The following is an 18,717-nucleotide window of genomic DNA, read 5'->3' as shown; positions in this document are numbered from 1 at the left end:
ATAGAGGGCTATGAAAAAGGGCAATAGAAGGGGTGCATAGGAGCAACATGCATACTATAAATGCATGCAATGACTCCTTCTTTTAAGACTAAGTCAAGCAACGAAATGATGTGGTGTGACAATCTTCACCAGAATAGGTTGCCTGTAGAGTTTCATTAGTATCTGTGATAGAGTGGAGAGTCAGAAATTTCAGTGCTAAGTCTAAAAGCAGTTTGGCACAATCATTGCCAATGATGTCAACAGTTTTAAAGGCACAAAGAAATAATGTCTCACATTCTTAAAGCATCATATGAATCATATTATAATGAAATTTTGTGTGATAAAATTGACAACTCCTTGGTAGTGTTCCCTATGCCCAACATACAAATGATGGTCTCTATTTCTTTCTTTTTTTCTTCTTTCTTTCTCTCTTTCTTTTTTTTTTATTATTTTTTGAGACAGGGTTTCTCTGTAGCTTTGGAGCCTGTCCTGGACTAGCTTTATAGACCAGGCTGGCCTCGAGCTTACAGAGATCCACCTGCCTCTGCCTCCCGAGTGCTGGGATTACAGGCGTGCGCCACCACCGCCCAGCCAAATTGCAGACTCTTAATGATTTTCAAAAATTGTTAGGAATCATTTCCATCTTATGATCATCATTGGAATACCTAAAGATGGACTAGTAAATTTGGCCAATACCCTAAAAGGGGACAAGGACTTAAACAGTCCACGAGAATTATCAGCTGAAGCTGAGAAGGAATTGGCTCTAGTAGAAAAGAAAATACAAGAGGCACATGTGGATCGTGTGGATCCAGAACTTAACTGCATTCTGGTCATACTCCCCTCCAGACATTCCACCATAGGGATTTTGATGTAGAGGGAAGATACTATATTGGAATAGATATTTCTACCATTTGAATTGAGTATGAAGCTAAAGACTTATGTAGAAAAGATCTCTGATTTGATTCTAAAAGGAAAATTAAGACTTTGTAAGTTGACAGGAATGGACCCAATAGAAATTCCCATAGACACTGACCCAAGAATTACCATGTCTTTTGGCCACCCTCAACAAAACCATCCCCTAAAAATAGAAATACTTAAACAATAAGTAAATAAATGTAAAAATACATGAAAGGGTGGTGACACAAGCTTATGTCTCAGAATTGAGGAGAGTGGAGAAGATTGCCATAATTTTGAGTCTAGCCTAAACTACACAATGAAACTTTATCTCCCTAAACAATTCACAACAGTGAGAGCTGGGACTCAGTACAGACAGTATCTTCATATCCAGTCTGGAATTTCAAGATGTTGTTAATGTAGAGCATCTCTGCCCTGGTAGGTGAGATCCTCAACTACCCTACCCCCACTCTCTCTGTGCTTCTGTCTCTGGCTATCTGTCTGTCTCTCTCTCTCTCTCTCTCTCTCTCTCTCTCTCTCTCACACACACACACACACACACACACACACACACACACACACACACACACACACTAGTAAATAGAATACAGTAATTAAAAAGATAAAAAACAAAAGTCCTGTGCTAAATTACTAAATAAAGGAGATGGACATTTCAGGCTGTGCATCTACCTTTGCTAAGAGTCTTGTCTGGGGCCATCCTTGTAGATTCCTGGGAGTGTCCCCTGACCAAGTTTCTACCCGAATCTGAAATGCTCCCTCTTTCCAGTCATTTCTTTCAGTCCTCTCCCCATCCATCCACACCACCCCCAATATGGGACCACCCTAGCCCCTCTACATATGTGTCACAGTTTGTGTTGCTTGGTGACCTTGGGGGACTCCTACAAGTGGAAGCAGGGGATGGCCCTAATGCTCTGTCTGGCCTTTAGGAACCTGTTATTCATACTAGGTTGCCTTGCCCAGGTTTAATATAAGGGGAGCAGCTCAATCTTACTGGTGGTATTGTGTTCCCCAATATATCATGAACTCTAATAAACTTATCTAGGGTCAGAGAACAGAACAGCCACTAGATATAGATGCCAGAAAATGGTGGCACACACACCTTTAACCTAGCATTCCAAAGGCAAAGATCCATCTAGATCTCTGAGTTCAAAGCCACACTGGAAACAGACAGGCATGGAGACATAGGCCTTTAATCCCAGGTAGTGGTGGCAGAAAGCAGAAAGGTATGTAAGGCATGAGGACCAGGAACTAGAGCCTGGTTAAGCTTTTAGGCTTTCAGCAGAAGTTCAGCTGAGATTCATTCGGGTGAGGATTCAGAGGCTCCCAGTTCAAGGATACAGGATCAGCTGAGAAGTTGGTGAGGTGAGGTCAGCTGTTGTTTGTATTCTGTCTCTCTGATCTTCCAGTATTTACCCCAATACCTGGCTCCGGGTTTGATTTTATTAATAAGACCTTTTAAGATTCATGCTACAGTCCTACCTCAACTTGATATTCCATACTTTGTTGATACCCATTGGAGGCCTGGTCCTTTTGAACAGAAACAGAGGAGGAGTGGATTTGAGAGGTGGAGGGAAGTGGGGGGAGGGAATGGGAGGAGAGGAGGGAAGGATAATTGTGGTCAGGATGTAAATAAATGCAATTTTTAATTAAAATAGAAAAAATATGTGATGGAGAGGTGGGTAAGATAGCAAAGTGGAGCAGTACACATGCTATGGAGAGAGGTAGAACTGGAGCCTTGATGGCAGCGACCAGTAAGAGAGAGGGTTAAGATCAACATGCTGTCATTGCCCGGTAGGGTCAGTGGGATGGTATACAACAGCCAAGAGCTTATGTGGGTACAGAGAACACCTCCAAACCTGCTGCCTTCACAGAAAGTCCCTGCTCTGGCAATAACAGAGGCTGGAGATGAGGAAAGTTTCAGTTTTTGGATTGTACTCCCTTGAAGGACCACCATGGCCTGAGAGGCCCTGTTAATATTGGTGTTCCATGCTTCTGCCCTAGATGATGATGAAGCCTTAAACTCACATGTTTCTGGATTGTACTCCCTTGAAGGATCACCATGGCCCGAGAGGCCCTGTTAACATTGAGATTCATTTTGGTGAGGATTCAGAGGCTCCCAGTTCAAGGACACAAGATCAGCTGAGAAGTTGGCGAGGTGAGGTCAGCTGTAGTTTCTGCTCTAGACGATGATGAAGCCAGAAACTCATGTGAATGGATACAGTCTGTGACATTGAATGATTCCTAAGTGATGTGCTCAGGCTTAGATGCCACAGGGCACCAAGTTGAAGTGAGCCCAGCTTGTGGCCCATGCAGCCACTGAGGGCCATAAGTGGGTCAATAGTATTGATACTGCCAGGGGCTGAGTTGATGTCTATGGCCCTGTGTTATTATCAAACCCCATGTGATCTGGGCGGCCACCTCAAGTTATGTTAATATCCACATTTCTGGGAGAGCTGACATGCACCACGCTGCCAATGCATGTAGGACACTGATGGTGGTGTTCGGGAGAGAGGACAAGCCAGTCCCTCACAGGAGAGCTGTCTACACTTCTTGGTGGCATCAAAATAGCAGTGTCAACAAGTCTTAGGTACAGGAGAGCTGCCCCATATTTGAGGAAGAACTGGCCTAGACATCTTCAGGAGATCTGGTCCTTTCCCCTTGCCTATCAACATATGGAGACACTAGCAATGGCTTGGCCACAGGAGAACTGCCCCCCTTGGTGCCAGCCCCACAATTGCTGAGGGCCATGGGAGTATACAGCAGGTGACAACTAATATTTAACACGTCAACCCACCAGACCCACCTGATGGGGAGCTCTACCTGGCAAGGTAGTGGAGTTACTGACTGTTAATGACTGGATGTGTCTGTCTGTTATTTTTTACAGGTGCCGCTACATTTCTTTCCTAAGAACTGCTATGGATGTTTTCCCACTGGTTGTGAGTTTATCTCAAGAAAATATTCCATTTTGGGGCACACTTATAGCTGTGGATGGTCAAGAAGATGATTTCTGTTTAAGCTGTATAATTCTGATGAACAGAAATAATATCAGAATATTTTTCTTAACAGTATTCCCAGTCTCAAAGACAGCTAATTTTAGACTTCAGAACAAATTCAAAAGGACTAAGCTGCCCCTGCAGAAAATACACAAGACATGTTCCCAGGTGTTTATTGCTAAATCAAGGTCAGTCTGTTTACATTGAGACACAACCCCCTACAGTAATTGACTGCACATACTCCTAGGCTCAAGGTTCAGCCAACTAATTTTTTTGCTGCTAGTTCTGAATTTCAATGGCATTTCCTATCTGAGAACACTAATCACTCAGGGTACATGCTTGGCCAAGCGTTACTCACTGGACAGTCAATGTGACCTCCCTAACCTAAGAGAAGCCATGGGATTCCTTACGTGTATCAGTTTGACTCTGTCTCTGATTGTTTATTCAAGAAATGCTTTGTGACCCTGAAAATGTAAGTCATATTTGTGCAGAGTTTGTCTTTGAGGGGAAACTGGGCAGAGCTATGCAGAGGAGATGTGAAAAAGAGCTGGCATGTGTGTGTGAGTGTGTGTAGGGGTGTGTGCTGAGTAAGGGATGTAGCCGAATGGGTAGAGAGAAAAATGTGAGGATGAAGAAGCAGAAATGTGAGAGAAGTATAAGAGATGAAGAAGAAGAAATGTGAGGAAAGTATGAGGGATAACAGAATAAGAAGCATGAGAATAAGGTGAGAGAATCAATGAATGATGCAGTAATGTATGAAGGAATGTAAAAGAGTTGAGAGAAGAAATATGTATAGAAGAGAGATATGGAGCTATGTAAAAAAGAGATGTAACTATATATATGGGTGTGCAGGAGAGAGATGTATGTATGTAAAGAGAGATATAGAGCTGTATGTAAAGAGATGTAGCTGTGTGGAGCAAGAAAGATTTTCAGACAGGGTTTTTTGGATGAAGTAAAAGAGAAAGTTACCATCAGAAAGAGTGTGTTTTTTAATTTTTCCATCAGATAGAAAAAGTCGAGCCCTCGCCACCTTTATGGATTTTTTTTTTTTTTTTGCATACCCTGGTGGTGACTGGAGGCTGCCCCTCCCCCAGTCACCAATACACAGTGATGCTGAAAACGCTGTGAATGCAGTGAGCTGGCCCTGCACATCATGGGAGAACTGTCTCCACAGCTTGCCAGCGCACAGCACAGTGACAGTGTGAAACAGGTGACAGCATGGGTGCCACCAAGCTGGCCCAATGGCTTGCCTGCCCACAGCACTGCAGTGCAGATGGTGGCAATGGTGGGTGAGAACTGGCTTTGGCCAGTGTCTCCTCGGTTCATGGTTTCTAGTGTTGATGCAGGTAGAGAAAGACTCACCCTCCCTGAGGGGACTGGCCAGTAGGAATTTGACCAAACCACAGTGAATATATGGACAATGTTAAATGGACTTTTGGGGGAGCAGGACATGTGGGAGGGGTATCCATGGGAGGACTAAGAGTTGAGTGCAATCAGGGTTCATGAATGGTCTTCAAGTGGTTTTGATAATTGCCATATTGAAATTTTTAGATAATTATGTTCTTGACTAAACTGAAAAATTAACTTGGGCTGGAGAGATGGCTCAGAGGTTAAGAACAGTAGCTGCTCTTCCAGAGATCATGAGTTCAATTCCCAGCACCCACGTGGTGGCTCACAACCATCTCTAATGAGATCTGGTGCCCTCTTCTAGCTTACAGGCATACATGCAGGCAAAACACTGTATGCACAATAAATAAAAATCTTTGCCTGGTGGTGGTGGTGGTGGTGGTGGTGGTGGTGGTGGTGGTGGTGGTGGTGGCGGTAGTGGTGGTAGTGCACACCTTTAATCCCAACACTTGGGAGGCAGACAGGAGAATCTCAGTGAGTTCAAGGCCAGCCTGGTCTACAAAGTGAATTCCAGGATAGCTAGGACTTTTGCACAGAGAAACCCTATCTTGAAAAACTAAAAAAAAAAAAAAAGGAAAAAAGAAACTTATTGATGATTGTTCAAATAAAAAAAAGAATGAAAGTAAACAGAACCTTTTTCTGCTGATACTGTTTTACTTTAAAAATTGTTATTTTTATTTTTGTTTTGTTTTATATGTGTTTTGCCTGCATGAACACCTCTCAAAGCCAGCAGAGCTGGAGTTACAAACAGCAGTCATCTACTATGAATTGGAAGGAGATCCTCAGGAAGAATAGTCAGTGCTCCTAACCACTGACAATTTTCCAGCACTCAATAATTGTCGACTGTTTTGTTTTGTTTGTCTTTTCAGATGGGGTCACATGGTGTAGATCTTAGTTGTTCTGGACATAATAGTTTAGACAGGTATTTCCCAGAAGACTGTAGCCACTGTTCAGAAGTCTGAGGCTGGAGAATTACTGGAACCCACAGACAGCAGGACAATCTGATGCATTTTCTACCAATCAGTTCTTGCAGTTTCACCAATCAGTTCTTGCAGTCTCTGTTCTTATTGAAAATCCCAGAAACCAGATTGGCTTTTGATTTGGGACCTTTCTTTCCATTCTTTTCAGGGATTCCTGTTTCACTGTGCTGAGGACAACATCCAGGGATTCAGATGTGCTAGGTAGGAGCTCTTCTGCCAGGCATGTCCACTGGACACTGTCAGTTCCAGCACTCAGCAGGCACAGTAGGCAGATCTCCATGTGTTCAAGGTTGTCCTTGTCTACATAATGAATTTTAGAATGGTCAGGGCTAAATGATAGTATCTATCTCTAAAAGGAATAGATTGTCAGTGAACTCACTCAGTGTATATAAAGGAAACAACCATGCTTTCAGGCAAAACTATTTTATTGAAACCTATGGGAAATTGTAATGCCATAGAAGGTGTGGAAAAGAATATACCCAGCATTAGGGTCTCCCCAAACATGAAAATAAGAAATCATAGCTGAACAGAAATAACACTGTTATCCCTCTACCAGTTCATTAAATCAATCAATCGTATACTGGAGAAACAGATATGTGTTCATATATTACAGATCTTTAAGTGAAGTAGACAGTCAGAAACAGAGAGACAGCAAGACTTGCTTCCCCAATCCCTTTTGCTCATTTTAATGTCATTTAATTTTATCCCCTTCTCTGTAGCTATGGTCACTCATATCCTGAGTGCTCTGGGTACCGTTTTCAAATCTCTTTTACTGTCCAAGGGTGAGTCTGTCCTGTTGAACTTAGCCATAAATTGAACATCTTGTTCTCTACATCAATCCCTCTCCCTCAAATCTGAACCAATGGAACAATCTTCTTTCCAAAGAACATCTAAAATGTTTGAATACATATGTCCTAATGAGTCACTTTAGTGATAGCTTTCATTTTCCAGAGCCCACAAGTGACCTTTCCTTATTTATTACCAACAGGAAAATAGTGTGGCCTCCAAGTTGAAGACACAGAATCCATGACAATCCAGACACTTCTTCCTTTTTTTTTTTTTTTTTTTTTTGGTTTTTCGAGACAGGGTTTCTCTGTGTAGCTTTGTGCCTTTCCTGGATCTCGCTCTGTAGACCAGGCTGGCCTTGAACTCACAAAGATCCGCCTGCCTCTGCCTCCCGAGTGCTGGGATTAAAGGCGTGCGCCACCACCGCCCGGCTCAATCCAGACACTTCTTAACTCACAAAGTAGAGGCTTTTCAGCTGCCTTATAGACGTGATCCTATCTGTAAACTCAGAACAGTAAGCTAAACATGGTGTCCATTTTTCATTTCAGTGCTCTAGAGAGTGAAGTAGGCTGATCTCTGTGTGTTCAAGGCCAGCTTGGTCTACATAGTGACTTCCAGGCCACTCATTTCTACACAGTGAGATCCTGTCTTTATAAATAGTTTTTTTGGCTGGATAGATGGCTCAGGTGTTTAGAGCACAGACTACTCTTTCAGAGAACCTCAGTTTAATTCTCACCATCCATATCAGGTAGCACACAAGCATCTCCACCTCCAGATCCAGAGTGATCCATCTCCTTGGGCCTTTGTGTCACCTTCTTCACTGTGAACATTTCAAAGCACAGACAACAACAAACACATAATTAAAAACAAAAAACAATCAATTGAAAAGTGGGATAAGTTGAGGGTGTAGGTCAGTGGCAGAGTTCATGCTTAGCATTCATGAGGCCCCAGGTTCAATTCCCAGCAACTCCAGTGCTTTCAAGCTCCTGTAGGTTACCAGCTTTCTTTTCTCCCCACGACTTTACTATTGCTCGGCAGTGGTGGTGCACGCCTTTAATCCCAGCACTCAGGAGGCAGAGGCAGGCAGATCTCTGTGAGTTCAATGCCTGCCTGAGCTACAGAGTAAGTTCCAGGAAATGCACAAAGCTACACAGAGAAACCCTGTCTCAAAAAACCAAAAAAAAAAAAAAACCAAAAAAAGTGGGATAAATGAGCCTATCCCCACATAAATTGAATAAATAAATAAATGAATATATTTTTACTAAAATTAAATAAAGATGATTTCTAAGAGGTATTTTATTTATATACAGAAGACTGGGACAATCTTGTGATTAAAGGTCCAACCGTACTTTGGTGTTTCTAAGGTGGATTCCTTTTATGTACTGCTAGGGTTTGGTCAACCATTTGCATGCCTGGTGCTTGTGGAGGCCAAAAGAGGGTGCTGCACTCCCACAACTGGAAAGGCAGAGAAATTTGAGCCAACATTTGAGTCGTAGAAACTGAACACCTGTCATCTGGAAGAGCATCCAGTGCTCTTAGCTGCAGAGCCATATCTCCATTCCCTCACTTACAAAAGGTTTAAATCCCCTATTTTCTATGATGATGCATGCATGGTAAAGGTAAGTACTTTCACACTGAGGCATACCCTAGGCCTTTTCAGAATTCCTTCAGCAACTCATTTGTATATTCATCCACACATTCATGTTGTTTGAGACTACATTTCATTCTCTAGTGGAGGCTACACTGGGATTCTTGGAGTAGACAGGCAAATACATGGAAACCTGCCTGCCTGCATCAGCCGACTGAGATTTCAGTTACAGGCACGAGCCTAAAATAGGGTTTTTGTTGTTGTTGTTTCCTTTTTTTTTTTGCCTTTATGAGCAGGGAATAGACATGTATCCAGAGCTAGCCTTTAACTCACACACTGAGCCATGCTGCCTTCCAACAAGAGATACTCCATCCTAAACATCTTAGTGTATCACCAAACCAGGCTAACAACCAAGGTTTGAAACCTTTGCCTTGGCTGAGAAAAGCAGGAATGGATATGGGTGTGTTTCCTTAAGCTGTTTGTCATCCCTGTGGATTGCCTGTGAGTAGACTCGGTGGTGTCTGCATGGGGTGACAGATCTCCAGGAGTTTAAGCAGTGGCCCTAGCCTCTAGGATTCAGAGATTCTCCATCGCCTTCTCTGAAATTTCTTTTTGGTTCCTTGCCTGCTTGATTTTGTGTGTATACTTTTGTTATAAGAGAGGCTATTCAAGTTTCCCTGGCTAGCAGTCAATGCACAATGTAGCTGAAGGTGACCTTGAACTTTAGGATCCTCCTGTCTTGCCCTCCCAAAGGCAGACATTGCAGGTATTTGCCACCATGACTCATTTGTGTCAAAATGTTTAAGAATCTTTGGACTCCACACACCCTTTCCTAAAAGTGGCTTTCAGTCCTGACCAGATTCCCGAATCCCCACCCAGATCCTTCTCCTAGATAGCCCTGGATAGGCTGGAACTGATGGCATCAAATGTGTCATCCAGAGATGGAAGGAATTAGAGATGGGGTGAAGGCAGAAGCTCATCCATTTCCTACCCCACAAGCATTGACTGCAGTTTGCTCATACGTGGCCACAGTATCACAATTTGGAAGGGGAAAGACCTGACCAGCCTACACAAAACCATGTTTCACAGATAGTAATAACTTATTTTATCTTTCAGACTGGAGAGCACGATTCAGAAGCTACAATCAACTGAGGAAGAGGATCAGTGTCTCAGATCCAGGGCCTTCAGCCCAAGCTGGACCTGGAAGACATGAAACGGAGTGGAGGAGGAAATGATTCTCTCTGAAGGGGATGTCCTCATGGCCATGTTCCTACTTGAGCCACTCTATTATCCTGAAGAACCTCGGTAGCACATGAAGATGGGGTCAGGTTAGAGTTTGGCATGTAGACCCTGGTTGATGTCATTGTCTCTCTGCCAGTGAATTACCACCCCCACACCCACCCCCAAAGGCCTAAGGTTACACTTGATGCACATGAGATCCACTGGTGTTTTAGGAATTTAGCAGAGTTACTGTATCTGGGGTAGAATGAACAGCTGTTTTCTAGAAGTACACTGACCTTGAAGAATCCTTGAAGAAAACAGTGATTGTTTTGCTGAAGGGGCATTGCAGCCATCCCATGACTTTGGTCACAAGGCATATGGGGCACACCTGAAGCTCTTATTTTACTATGTATTGCAAATGATACATAATAAAGGACTAGAGTCATGGGGGCATGTGATGCTCTCCTTTAGTGAGACATGCAAATTAGATTAGGGTCCTTGGTATAAGGAAATACTTTGTGTAACAATCAATAAAAATGCCTTTGTATGGCTGTTCTGGGTTCAGTCCATCAGAGAAGCTGGACTTTTCTGCTGCCACATAGGCCTTAAAATTTCTTCTTGGAGTGCCTTCTTTCTTAAGCTGAACTGTGCTACTTGGTGTACCCTGACACACTGGACTTCCTGAGACATGCTGTGCTGGGGAAGCAGACTTTCATAGGTAGAATATAAAACTACTTGGGCAGTGTCAAAATATATCAATAGCAGAGTGCATGCCTGTCTATGATGTTTGGTCTCTGAGGGCTTTTGTGTTGTAAATAATATGTAGCATTTTATAGCAAGTATCCATTGCAAGAGGATCCTGTTTGAGACTCTGCTATGCTGGCAGTCTAGGATGTTCAGTTTTCCCTAGATTTAATATTTCAATTGAAATTTAAATACTGGAATGGGATTGTCTATGGCTGGGTATAGCACCTGAGTACAGGTGCCCAAGGAGGCCAGAATATATGGATACCCTGGAGCTGCAGATACAAGTTTTTGTGAAATCATTTAATTTGGCTTCTGGAAACTAAACTCAGATCCCAATATTCTAGGCTTCTTATTCTGTCTACATATTTTAAATATAAGTTTTATTTTGTATGTGTTCACACCAAGCTCATGTAGTGCCTGTAAAGTTCATTCTTAACAGGTATCTGGTCCCTTGGAACTGGAGTTACAGAGGGTTGTCAGCCACCACATGGTTACTTGACCCTAATCTAGGTCCCAGAAAGGAACAAGTGCTGTTGACTTCTCAGCTGTCTATCCAGCCCTCTTCTGTTGACATTTCTACTTTTGTTCAGAATGTAATAAGCAGTCCTGAAAATGTAACATACAAGTGACACTACATATGTGGTAGGATATATAGAGGAATATTTATATATGTACATATATGCATGTAATACTAATTAATGAAAAAGATCATGCTTTTGAACAGCAAGGACGGATATATGGCAAGGTTTTTAAGGAAGAAATGTGTAATTATATTAGAATCTAAAAAGAATATAAATTGGTGAAGGACCTTCACAGTTACATTTGATTGAATTCAGCATCCATTCACAATATTGAATCATGGAATCATTAAGTATGTTCATTTTGTGTGCTTATACATGACAGAACATACTTACCATTACCTGCTTGTGAAGGTCCGAGGTCAATGTTGGGAATCAGCCCTCCCCTTATATTAAATGGGTGTCCTAGATCAAACTCAGATTGTCAAGGTTGGCCCCAGGTACCCTTTACCCATTGAGCAATCTTGACTACCCACTTTTTAGTTAACTGACCAATGAAGGAAAAACAAAAGTTGTGACACAAACTTCTTTATTGCTCTCTGATTATACAGACACAAGGAAACACAATTAGGCTCAGAGACTCATTAACAAAATAAAGACAATTCACCACTGGACATTTACTATGCAGATCCTAGGGACCTGTGTTGGCATTCTGGCCCGCCCCTGGAAGACCTGCCCTGTGCCTGTTCTGACTTAAAGTCTACTTTTAAGAGAAAAACCCCACCTTCTCCCCTCTCTCTATTCGGAGGTAGGCACCTCTCCAGCTGGAGCTCTCTCCCTCCCTATCTTTCTCTCTTTCCCTCCCCCATCTCTTCCCCCACCAAATAAAACTCTTCACTGAGCACTGTCTGCCTGGCATCTCTGTCTCTCACCTGCCATAGGCAGCCTTGGCTCCACTCACCAGGGACTCCGAGTGCTGTATAATGACAGGACCTTTGTCTGTCTCCTGGAGGTGTTAATGTACAGGTGGCCAGCCAGAATGGGGAGCCCTGAAGTATAGTGCCCCACAGTCAGGTGGCCAACAAGCTGGGTTTGGTGCTTTCTGTTAGAAACCCCATTAATCTGTAAGAGGAGGGAAGAGCATGAGGAGTTTAAGGCTAGCCTGGGCTACACTGAAAAGACAGAAAGAGAATGTCAGATTAGCTTCAGGTCACTTGGATGCTGAGAAGTCTTAGCCAACAAGAGCTGAGGCAAGACAGTATCTTTCCATTCCTGTGTACAGTCAAAGGACTGCCCTGACCATGATCTCGAGGACCAGATTAATGGAGAAGCAGAGAAGCACATCACAGACAGAATACCTGGTTCTCAGAATCTGACCATTACTTTGTATGCAGGAGAAAGGCCCTGAAGAGCCAGTCCTGCCAGGCAGTGATGGTACACGCCTCTAATCGCAGCTCTTAGGAGGCAGAGCCAGGCCAATCTTTGTGTGTTTGAGGCCAGCCTGGTCTACAGAGTGAGTTCCAGGACAGCCAGGACTGTTTCACAGAGAAACCCTGTCTCGAGGGAAAAAAAAAAGCCAGTCCTGACAGGAGCTACAGATTGAAATGTAGAACACTCTTTCTGACTCCACAAACACTTAACCTCACTGTGCTCATCAATGTCAGCCCCCATGTTCTGATCCCACTGCATGCAATTTCATTTCCACCACACTGAGCAGTGTCCAAAACCATGTGTTCTAGGGTCCCCTGAGTGAGAGGCCTGTCCCTGTGCCTTCATTTCTTAGTACCCAGAAGGAATTTACAGTGAGCAATCACAAAGTGTTGTCTCCAGTTTATAGAAATAACGCTCACAACAGTCCAAACAGGGATTGCTACCGAAGCAGACTGACCTGAGCTGCCTTACATTGGCAAGTGTGCTCTTCAGCTCAGCACAACATTGGGAAAATTCCACTACCTTGATATAACCAGAGTGATCATAGACCTCTTTAGGAGCAGGGTACAGCTCCTTGTTCAGCTGGCTTAGGTTGGCAGTGTGGTACAGAAGATCTTTCAGGGCATTGATGGAAATTTCATTGTCATAAAGATTGATGCTGGTCAGCAGGGAGCATTGGCTCAGGGCAGGGAGAAGGACCCTGAGGTCAGGGTCCTTCATCCTACAGTCTTCTAATTCCAGGGTCAGCAGAGTGTCCGCAACACTCTGTAAGAAAACTTTGAGAGGCATGAAATTCAAATCACTTAAATTGACACCTCTCAGGTACAGATGTTTAAGCTGACAGTGACCCCACTGGGCAAAGGACTCCAAGTCCGACTGTGAGAAATTGCATAAAGAGATGGACAGGGACTCCAACGGGGTCTTCAGGCACCTAGGGAGACAACAAGGGGTTATTTTCAAACACAGTGGTGGGTTGACCTAGAGGTAGAGGGGACCACATAGCCAGGGTCAGTGTGACCACGGGATGGCCATGAGCATACAGTACAACCCATTAGTCTTCTTTTTCAAATCACACCACTCTCTCCCTAGGGAGTTATCTTCATGGTGCAGACTGGCTCATTCCACAGCTACCTTTCCTGTTCTTCAGTGACAAGCAGAGACCCAGAGTTGCTATGGAGACTATTAGGCTAGAGCGGCCACAGGAAGGAGAAAGATAGGACCCATATGACCATGTCAGGTTGCCTCCTGAAGAATCATTGACTCCCTGTCACAGTGTCTGCACCTGTTCACTCTCAGCCCTGACTCTGACTCTCGCCTCAACTTTTCCATGTCCTGTCCACTTAGCCCACTCCTGCTCTCAATAGAGCCTTACACTGTCTGGGAACTAGACTGGGATGTATTCTCCCCGATCAAAACACAGAGCTCACCTGGGAAACTGTGCAGGTCTGAGTCCTCCCTATACAGGGCCCTCTTCTTTTCCTGTTCCTCCACATTAGATCAGACAGGATTGCTATGGAGGAAACTGCAACGCACCCTCCCTAGATCTAACCCACAATCCTGGCCTTCTACCCTGTCAGCTCTGTCCATACTAACTACCCCTCTTCATCGCTCAGCTTTATGGGTGGTCATGTGGGCCCTTGAATCAGTTAACATGGAATAAGCTCATCCTTACATGTTCATTGTGAAATGCACAGAGGTCTGCAGATCCCAGGTGCCCACTGCTCTCTAGTGTATAAAGAAAGGTTTGCTCTGGTAGCAGGAACTGCTCTCCATCCTTTCTTACCTAAGCAACTGTTTCGTGTGGTCATTGAGGAAATAGACATCATCTATGGTGACATGCTTGAGACGGTTGAGTTTGGAGAACTGAGAAATGATCTTGCGGACATACTTCTCCTCTCTGTCAGTGGTACTGCCAGTTGCAGGAGCGTAGGCGTGGTCTTGGAAGACACGTACTAGCAGGATTTTGTGAAGATTTCTCATCTTTCTGATGAAAGGTACAAAACTGGCCAGTGTGGAGAGATTACCCACTGTGTTCAGTTCCAACTCCTTGATGAACTCCAGCTGTAAAATTTTGAAGACATTCCTGACAGTGCTGCCTTTTTCTGTACCAATCCTCAGCCTCTCACAGCACAATTTCAGGGAACCCTCTATCTTCTGTGCCCATTTCAACAACTGCGTTTGGTATTCATCCGCAGGTAGGTGAAGATCAGTGACAACCTTCACACACTGCCTCCTCAGTGTGTGTTGAGGAAGAAGGCTCTGCACTAATAGCTTCTCAGGCAAAGTTTCTGTTGAGTGGTTTTCACCATCTCTTCCAGACCACACCCCCCCGAAATCATGGTGCACATTCCTCAAGTCAACCACTAGAAGCTTCTGCCCTCTGTAGATAAAAGAGAAGTGTCAGAAGGTAAGTTGAGAACTAAAACTTTTTCTCCATCTCTGATGGAGTTTTCCCCTGCTTATCTCTGTGTTCCTCATGTTCCTGCTTTTCAGTGCTGGGTCTCCAATACAGAACCTCAAGCTTGTCAAGCATGAGCTTTTTGCCTGAGATGTATATTGGAGACCTGTCCTGTTTCCTTGCATTCAGTTGCTCTGAACTTCTGTCTTCTAGTATTGTTTTGTTGTTGTTGTTTGGTTTTGTTTTGTTTTTCGAGACAGGGTTTCTCTTTGCAGCTTTGGAGCCTGTCCTGGAACTCACTCTGTAGCCCAGGCTGGCCTCGAACTCAGAGATTAGCTTGGCTCTGCCTCCTGAGTGCTGGAATTAAAGGCTTGCACCACCATTGCCTGGCCTTTTTTTTTTCTGAGACAGGGTTTCTCTGTGTAGTTTTGGTGCCTGTCCTGGATCTCACTCTGTAGACCAGGCTATCCTTGAACTCACAGAGATCAGCACTCCCCGAGTGCTGGGGTTAAAGGCATGTGCCACCACTGCCCAGAATAAACCTATTTTTTATTACCTGGTGGAGACAGGGGTACAGGGTCATTCTCCTGTGGCTACATCTGCACCAAGAGCCATCTCATACTTAATTGCTATTTGCTACAAGGACTCTAGAGCTGTCAAGGCCCCTGCAGCCCTCCGGTATACCAGCCAAAGTCTCTGATCCACCTTTGACCCCATACTCCCTGATCCCAGATGTTCCTTCCATATATGCCAGTGTGTAGCATTTGGCATTATATGGTTATTGCTTACCCGGGGGGAGACTCTGTTTTCAGCCTTGTGCCTACTCCATCCAACATAGCCTGGTAGATCTCCAAATTGGGGTTCTTCATCAGCAACCCAACAGAAAGGCAAAGGTAGGGCCAGTCTGCCACCAGGGCCTTAATCATCTCTGTTTTTCTCTGAGTGTTGGCCTCCTTCAGCAGTATGGGAAAGAACTCCATTGGCTGGTCCTGCAGAGTAGAGATGTCCAAGGTCTCATTGCTCACTAAGCTTTGCACTGCCAGTTGCAGGAGTGTGGGTGGGGCCTGGAGGCTCATTCTGATGGATGTTAAGGGAGATGATCCTGGGGAAGAATTTAGGAGAAAATATATTTTCAGTCTGTCTTATGAAGATTTCTCCCCCTCAAAGTGAGCATCTGTCATGACTCTGGCCTTGATGGAGACTTGGGTTTACTCACCACAGCACTCTTTGGCAGTCTCAGAGGCAAATGCTGCTACCCTGGTAGCATGTGGAGCCTCTCACGATCATTCCCATTCACCAGTGTCCCATCCAGTTCCAACCTTTGCTACTCTGAGTCCCATAAGCCTTTGGAAGGGGGAAACCGGGAAGGAAAAATCTAAGCTCCGTTTCTTATGGCAGAAAGGATACTAACCCCTTTTCAGAGACAATGGAAGTATTATATGTACAACCTACCCATATTGGGCTTTCAACCAATTGATCCTGCCTGGCAAAAACTGAGAAGAATCTGTGAAATGGGAGCATTGCTTTTAATTTTCAAAGTTTCAGAGCCTGGTTTAGGGAACCTAGCTATGTCAGACAACTTTGGAGTATAGAGTTCCCTGGGTAAGTGCTAGGGGGCTAGTGGGGTATCATGTCCTTCTAGTAACTTACTTGTTTTTGTTGAGACAGGGTCTCACTGTGTAGCCCACAGCTGGCTATGTAATCCAAGCTGGACTCAACTCTCACTAAGATCCTAAAATTGTACATTAGCCAATCTGATGTGACCTTATTGCTCAGCATGTTCTGAATCAAACATTGCTTTTCAAATACTGCATGATGTCAGTCTGGTTGGCAAGAAACTAAAATTTCATTACTGTAGAGACAGATGCAGGAGGATTCCATACAGTCTAGTCCATACTTTAAGTTTGAGGTTAGGCCAGTATTAGAGGCTTCAAAAACAACCCAAATAAGCAAGAATGACATAGATTGATGAGTTCCTTTTTTTTGCCTGAGGTTGTTTGGTACTGGGGTTTGATCCAGGCCCTGGCTTTGTGGTAGACAAGTGCTTTACCACTGAGCTGCATTCAACCTAATCATTTTTGAATTTTATAGAGACCAAGTCACTCCATGGACCCCAGGCTATCCTAGAACAGGGAATGGTTTCCCCTCACATCTCCAGTGCTAGGATCACAGCCTTGTGCAAGCAGCCTACTTGGCCTCTGTTTATGTCAGTCTGAGGAGTGAACTTGTCCAATTGACCAGGCTGAAGCAACTGCATCCAATAAGCACTGTCCAAAAACATCACGGTGTCCTGTGGCCCCTCTGAAAAATCCATCCCCAGGCTTTTTTTAAAGACACTGTCAATAATTATTTCAATTAGCTGGGTGGTGATGGCATATGCCTTTAATCCTAGGACTTGAGAGGCAGAGCAGCCTGGGTTACAGAGTGAGTTCTAGGACAGCCAGGATTACACAGAGAAACCTGTCTCCAAACACAAAACAATTTCTTTTCAATGAAATCACAAAACTGCCACCTGTGAAGTCTAATTCCTGGGATTACAAACACATTCAATAACAGTGAGACCATAACTGAAACCAGCATAGCAGAGAAACACGGACAGAGCTATCAGGAGTACAAGACCAGCCTGGGCTGGCGAAACCTTGCCTCGAAAACCCTCAAAGAACTGAACAACCTAAAATGTAAATTACAGTCTATCAGTTATCTCATTAAAACCAACTAAATCTCTGGGTGGTTGTGGTACACACCTTTAATCCCAGCACTCAGGAGCCAAACCTAGGTAAATCCCTGTGAGTTCAAGGCCAGAATGTTCTGAGTTCTACAGAATGAGTTCAAGGACAGCCAGTGCAACACAGAGAAACTCGGTCTCGAAAATCAAACAAACAAAAAGCTTAACTAAATCAAGACTAACACACAAACAAAAAATCCCAGCCTGCCTCCTGAAGGAATTTATTTCAATTTTAGAAAATATTTGTTGATTTTATGAGCTGGATATGAAGTAACAGGTCTGTGACCTCCATTCCACCTCTTGTGAGGTACAAAGAGGAAGACTGCTCGTTCAAAGTCAGACTGAATTACAAAGAATTCATGACCTAATGAGATTCCATCCCAAAGAAAAGTTCTAAAGTGAACTCCTATTTTGTTCTTTGTTTTAGTGTTTTCAAGACAGACTTTCTTTGTATGGCCCTGGTTGTCCTGGAACTCGCTCTGTAGACCAGGCCAATCTTGAACTCTCAGAATCACCTGCCTCTGCCTCCCATGTGCTGGGATTAAAGGCATGTGCCACAGCCACCAGCTATAAGCACATATTATTCCATAATTGGGAAGTGGAGGCCGGAAGATAGTTCAAGGTCATCCTGTGTTACATATAATCTCTAGGTCAACATATTCTATACTGTTATCCTGTCACCAAACACTAGAGGAATTTTATAATACAGTTAGTTTTGATCTCCACACTCAGGAGGATCAGGCCAGTGAATTCCTGCAGGTTTGAGTCTAAAGAGGACTAGAGAACTAGACTATTTCCAAAAGCAAAGAAACAAATTTTCAATGTGAACCAAGCAAAGCTTATATCAAGGCACTGAGAACCTCCCAACAGGAATCCCAGATGTTGGGGGCTGAAGCAGAGGACCTGCCAGGGATTCAAAGGTTCATGGTTTACAGAATGAGGCCTTGTCTCAAAATTAAGCAACACGAGGTAAGTAGTTGATAAGAATCAGAAAATGGTGGAGCATGAAAGTCATTCCAGCGCTCAGGA

The 18,717-nt window shown here is 43.9% G+C and overlaps 1 protein-coding gene and 1 pseudogene across 1 annotated transcript; one reads left to right on the top strand and one right to left on the bottom strand.

Moving 5' to 3' along the window:
* The window catches only part of LOC128096151 (U4/U6.U5 tri-snRNP-associated protein 1-like), a 306,060-nt pseudogene that overhangs the window by 284,503 nt on the left and 2,840 nt on the right, over positions 1–18,717 (top strand).
* On the bottom strand, positions 12,926–16,056 carry LOC128097562 (preferentially expressed antigen in melanoma-like protein 7). The gene is made up of 3 exons (XM_052718153.1): positions 15,753–16,056; positions 14,349–14,945; positions 12,926–13,496 (listed from the first exon to the last, which is right to left on the bottom strand). Exons 1-3 carry the CDS (start codon positions 16,037–16,039, stop codon positions 12,932–12,934), a joined length of 1,449 nt encoding a protein of 482 aa, XP_052574113.1. The 5' UTR covers positions 16,040–16,056; the 3' UTR covers positions 12,926–12,931.

The sequence above is a fragment of the Peromyscus californicus genome, unplaced genomic scaffold (genome assembly GCF_007827085.1).
Source record: "Peromyscus californicus insignis strain IS unplaced genomic scaffold, ASM782708v3 Scaffold_5__1_contigs__length_169319896, whole genome shotgun sequence".
Lineage (NCBI taxonomy): Eukaryota > Metazoa > Chordata > Mammalia > Rodentia > Cricetidae > Peromyscus > Peromyscus californicus.
The sequence above is the reverse complement of the archived record's forward strand: the minus strand, read 5'-3'. Positions and strand labels throughout refer to the sequence as shown.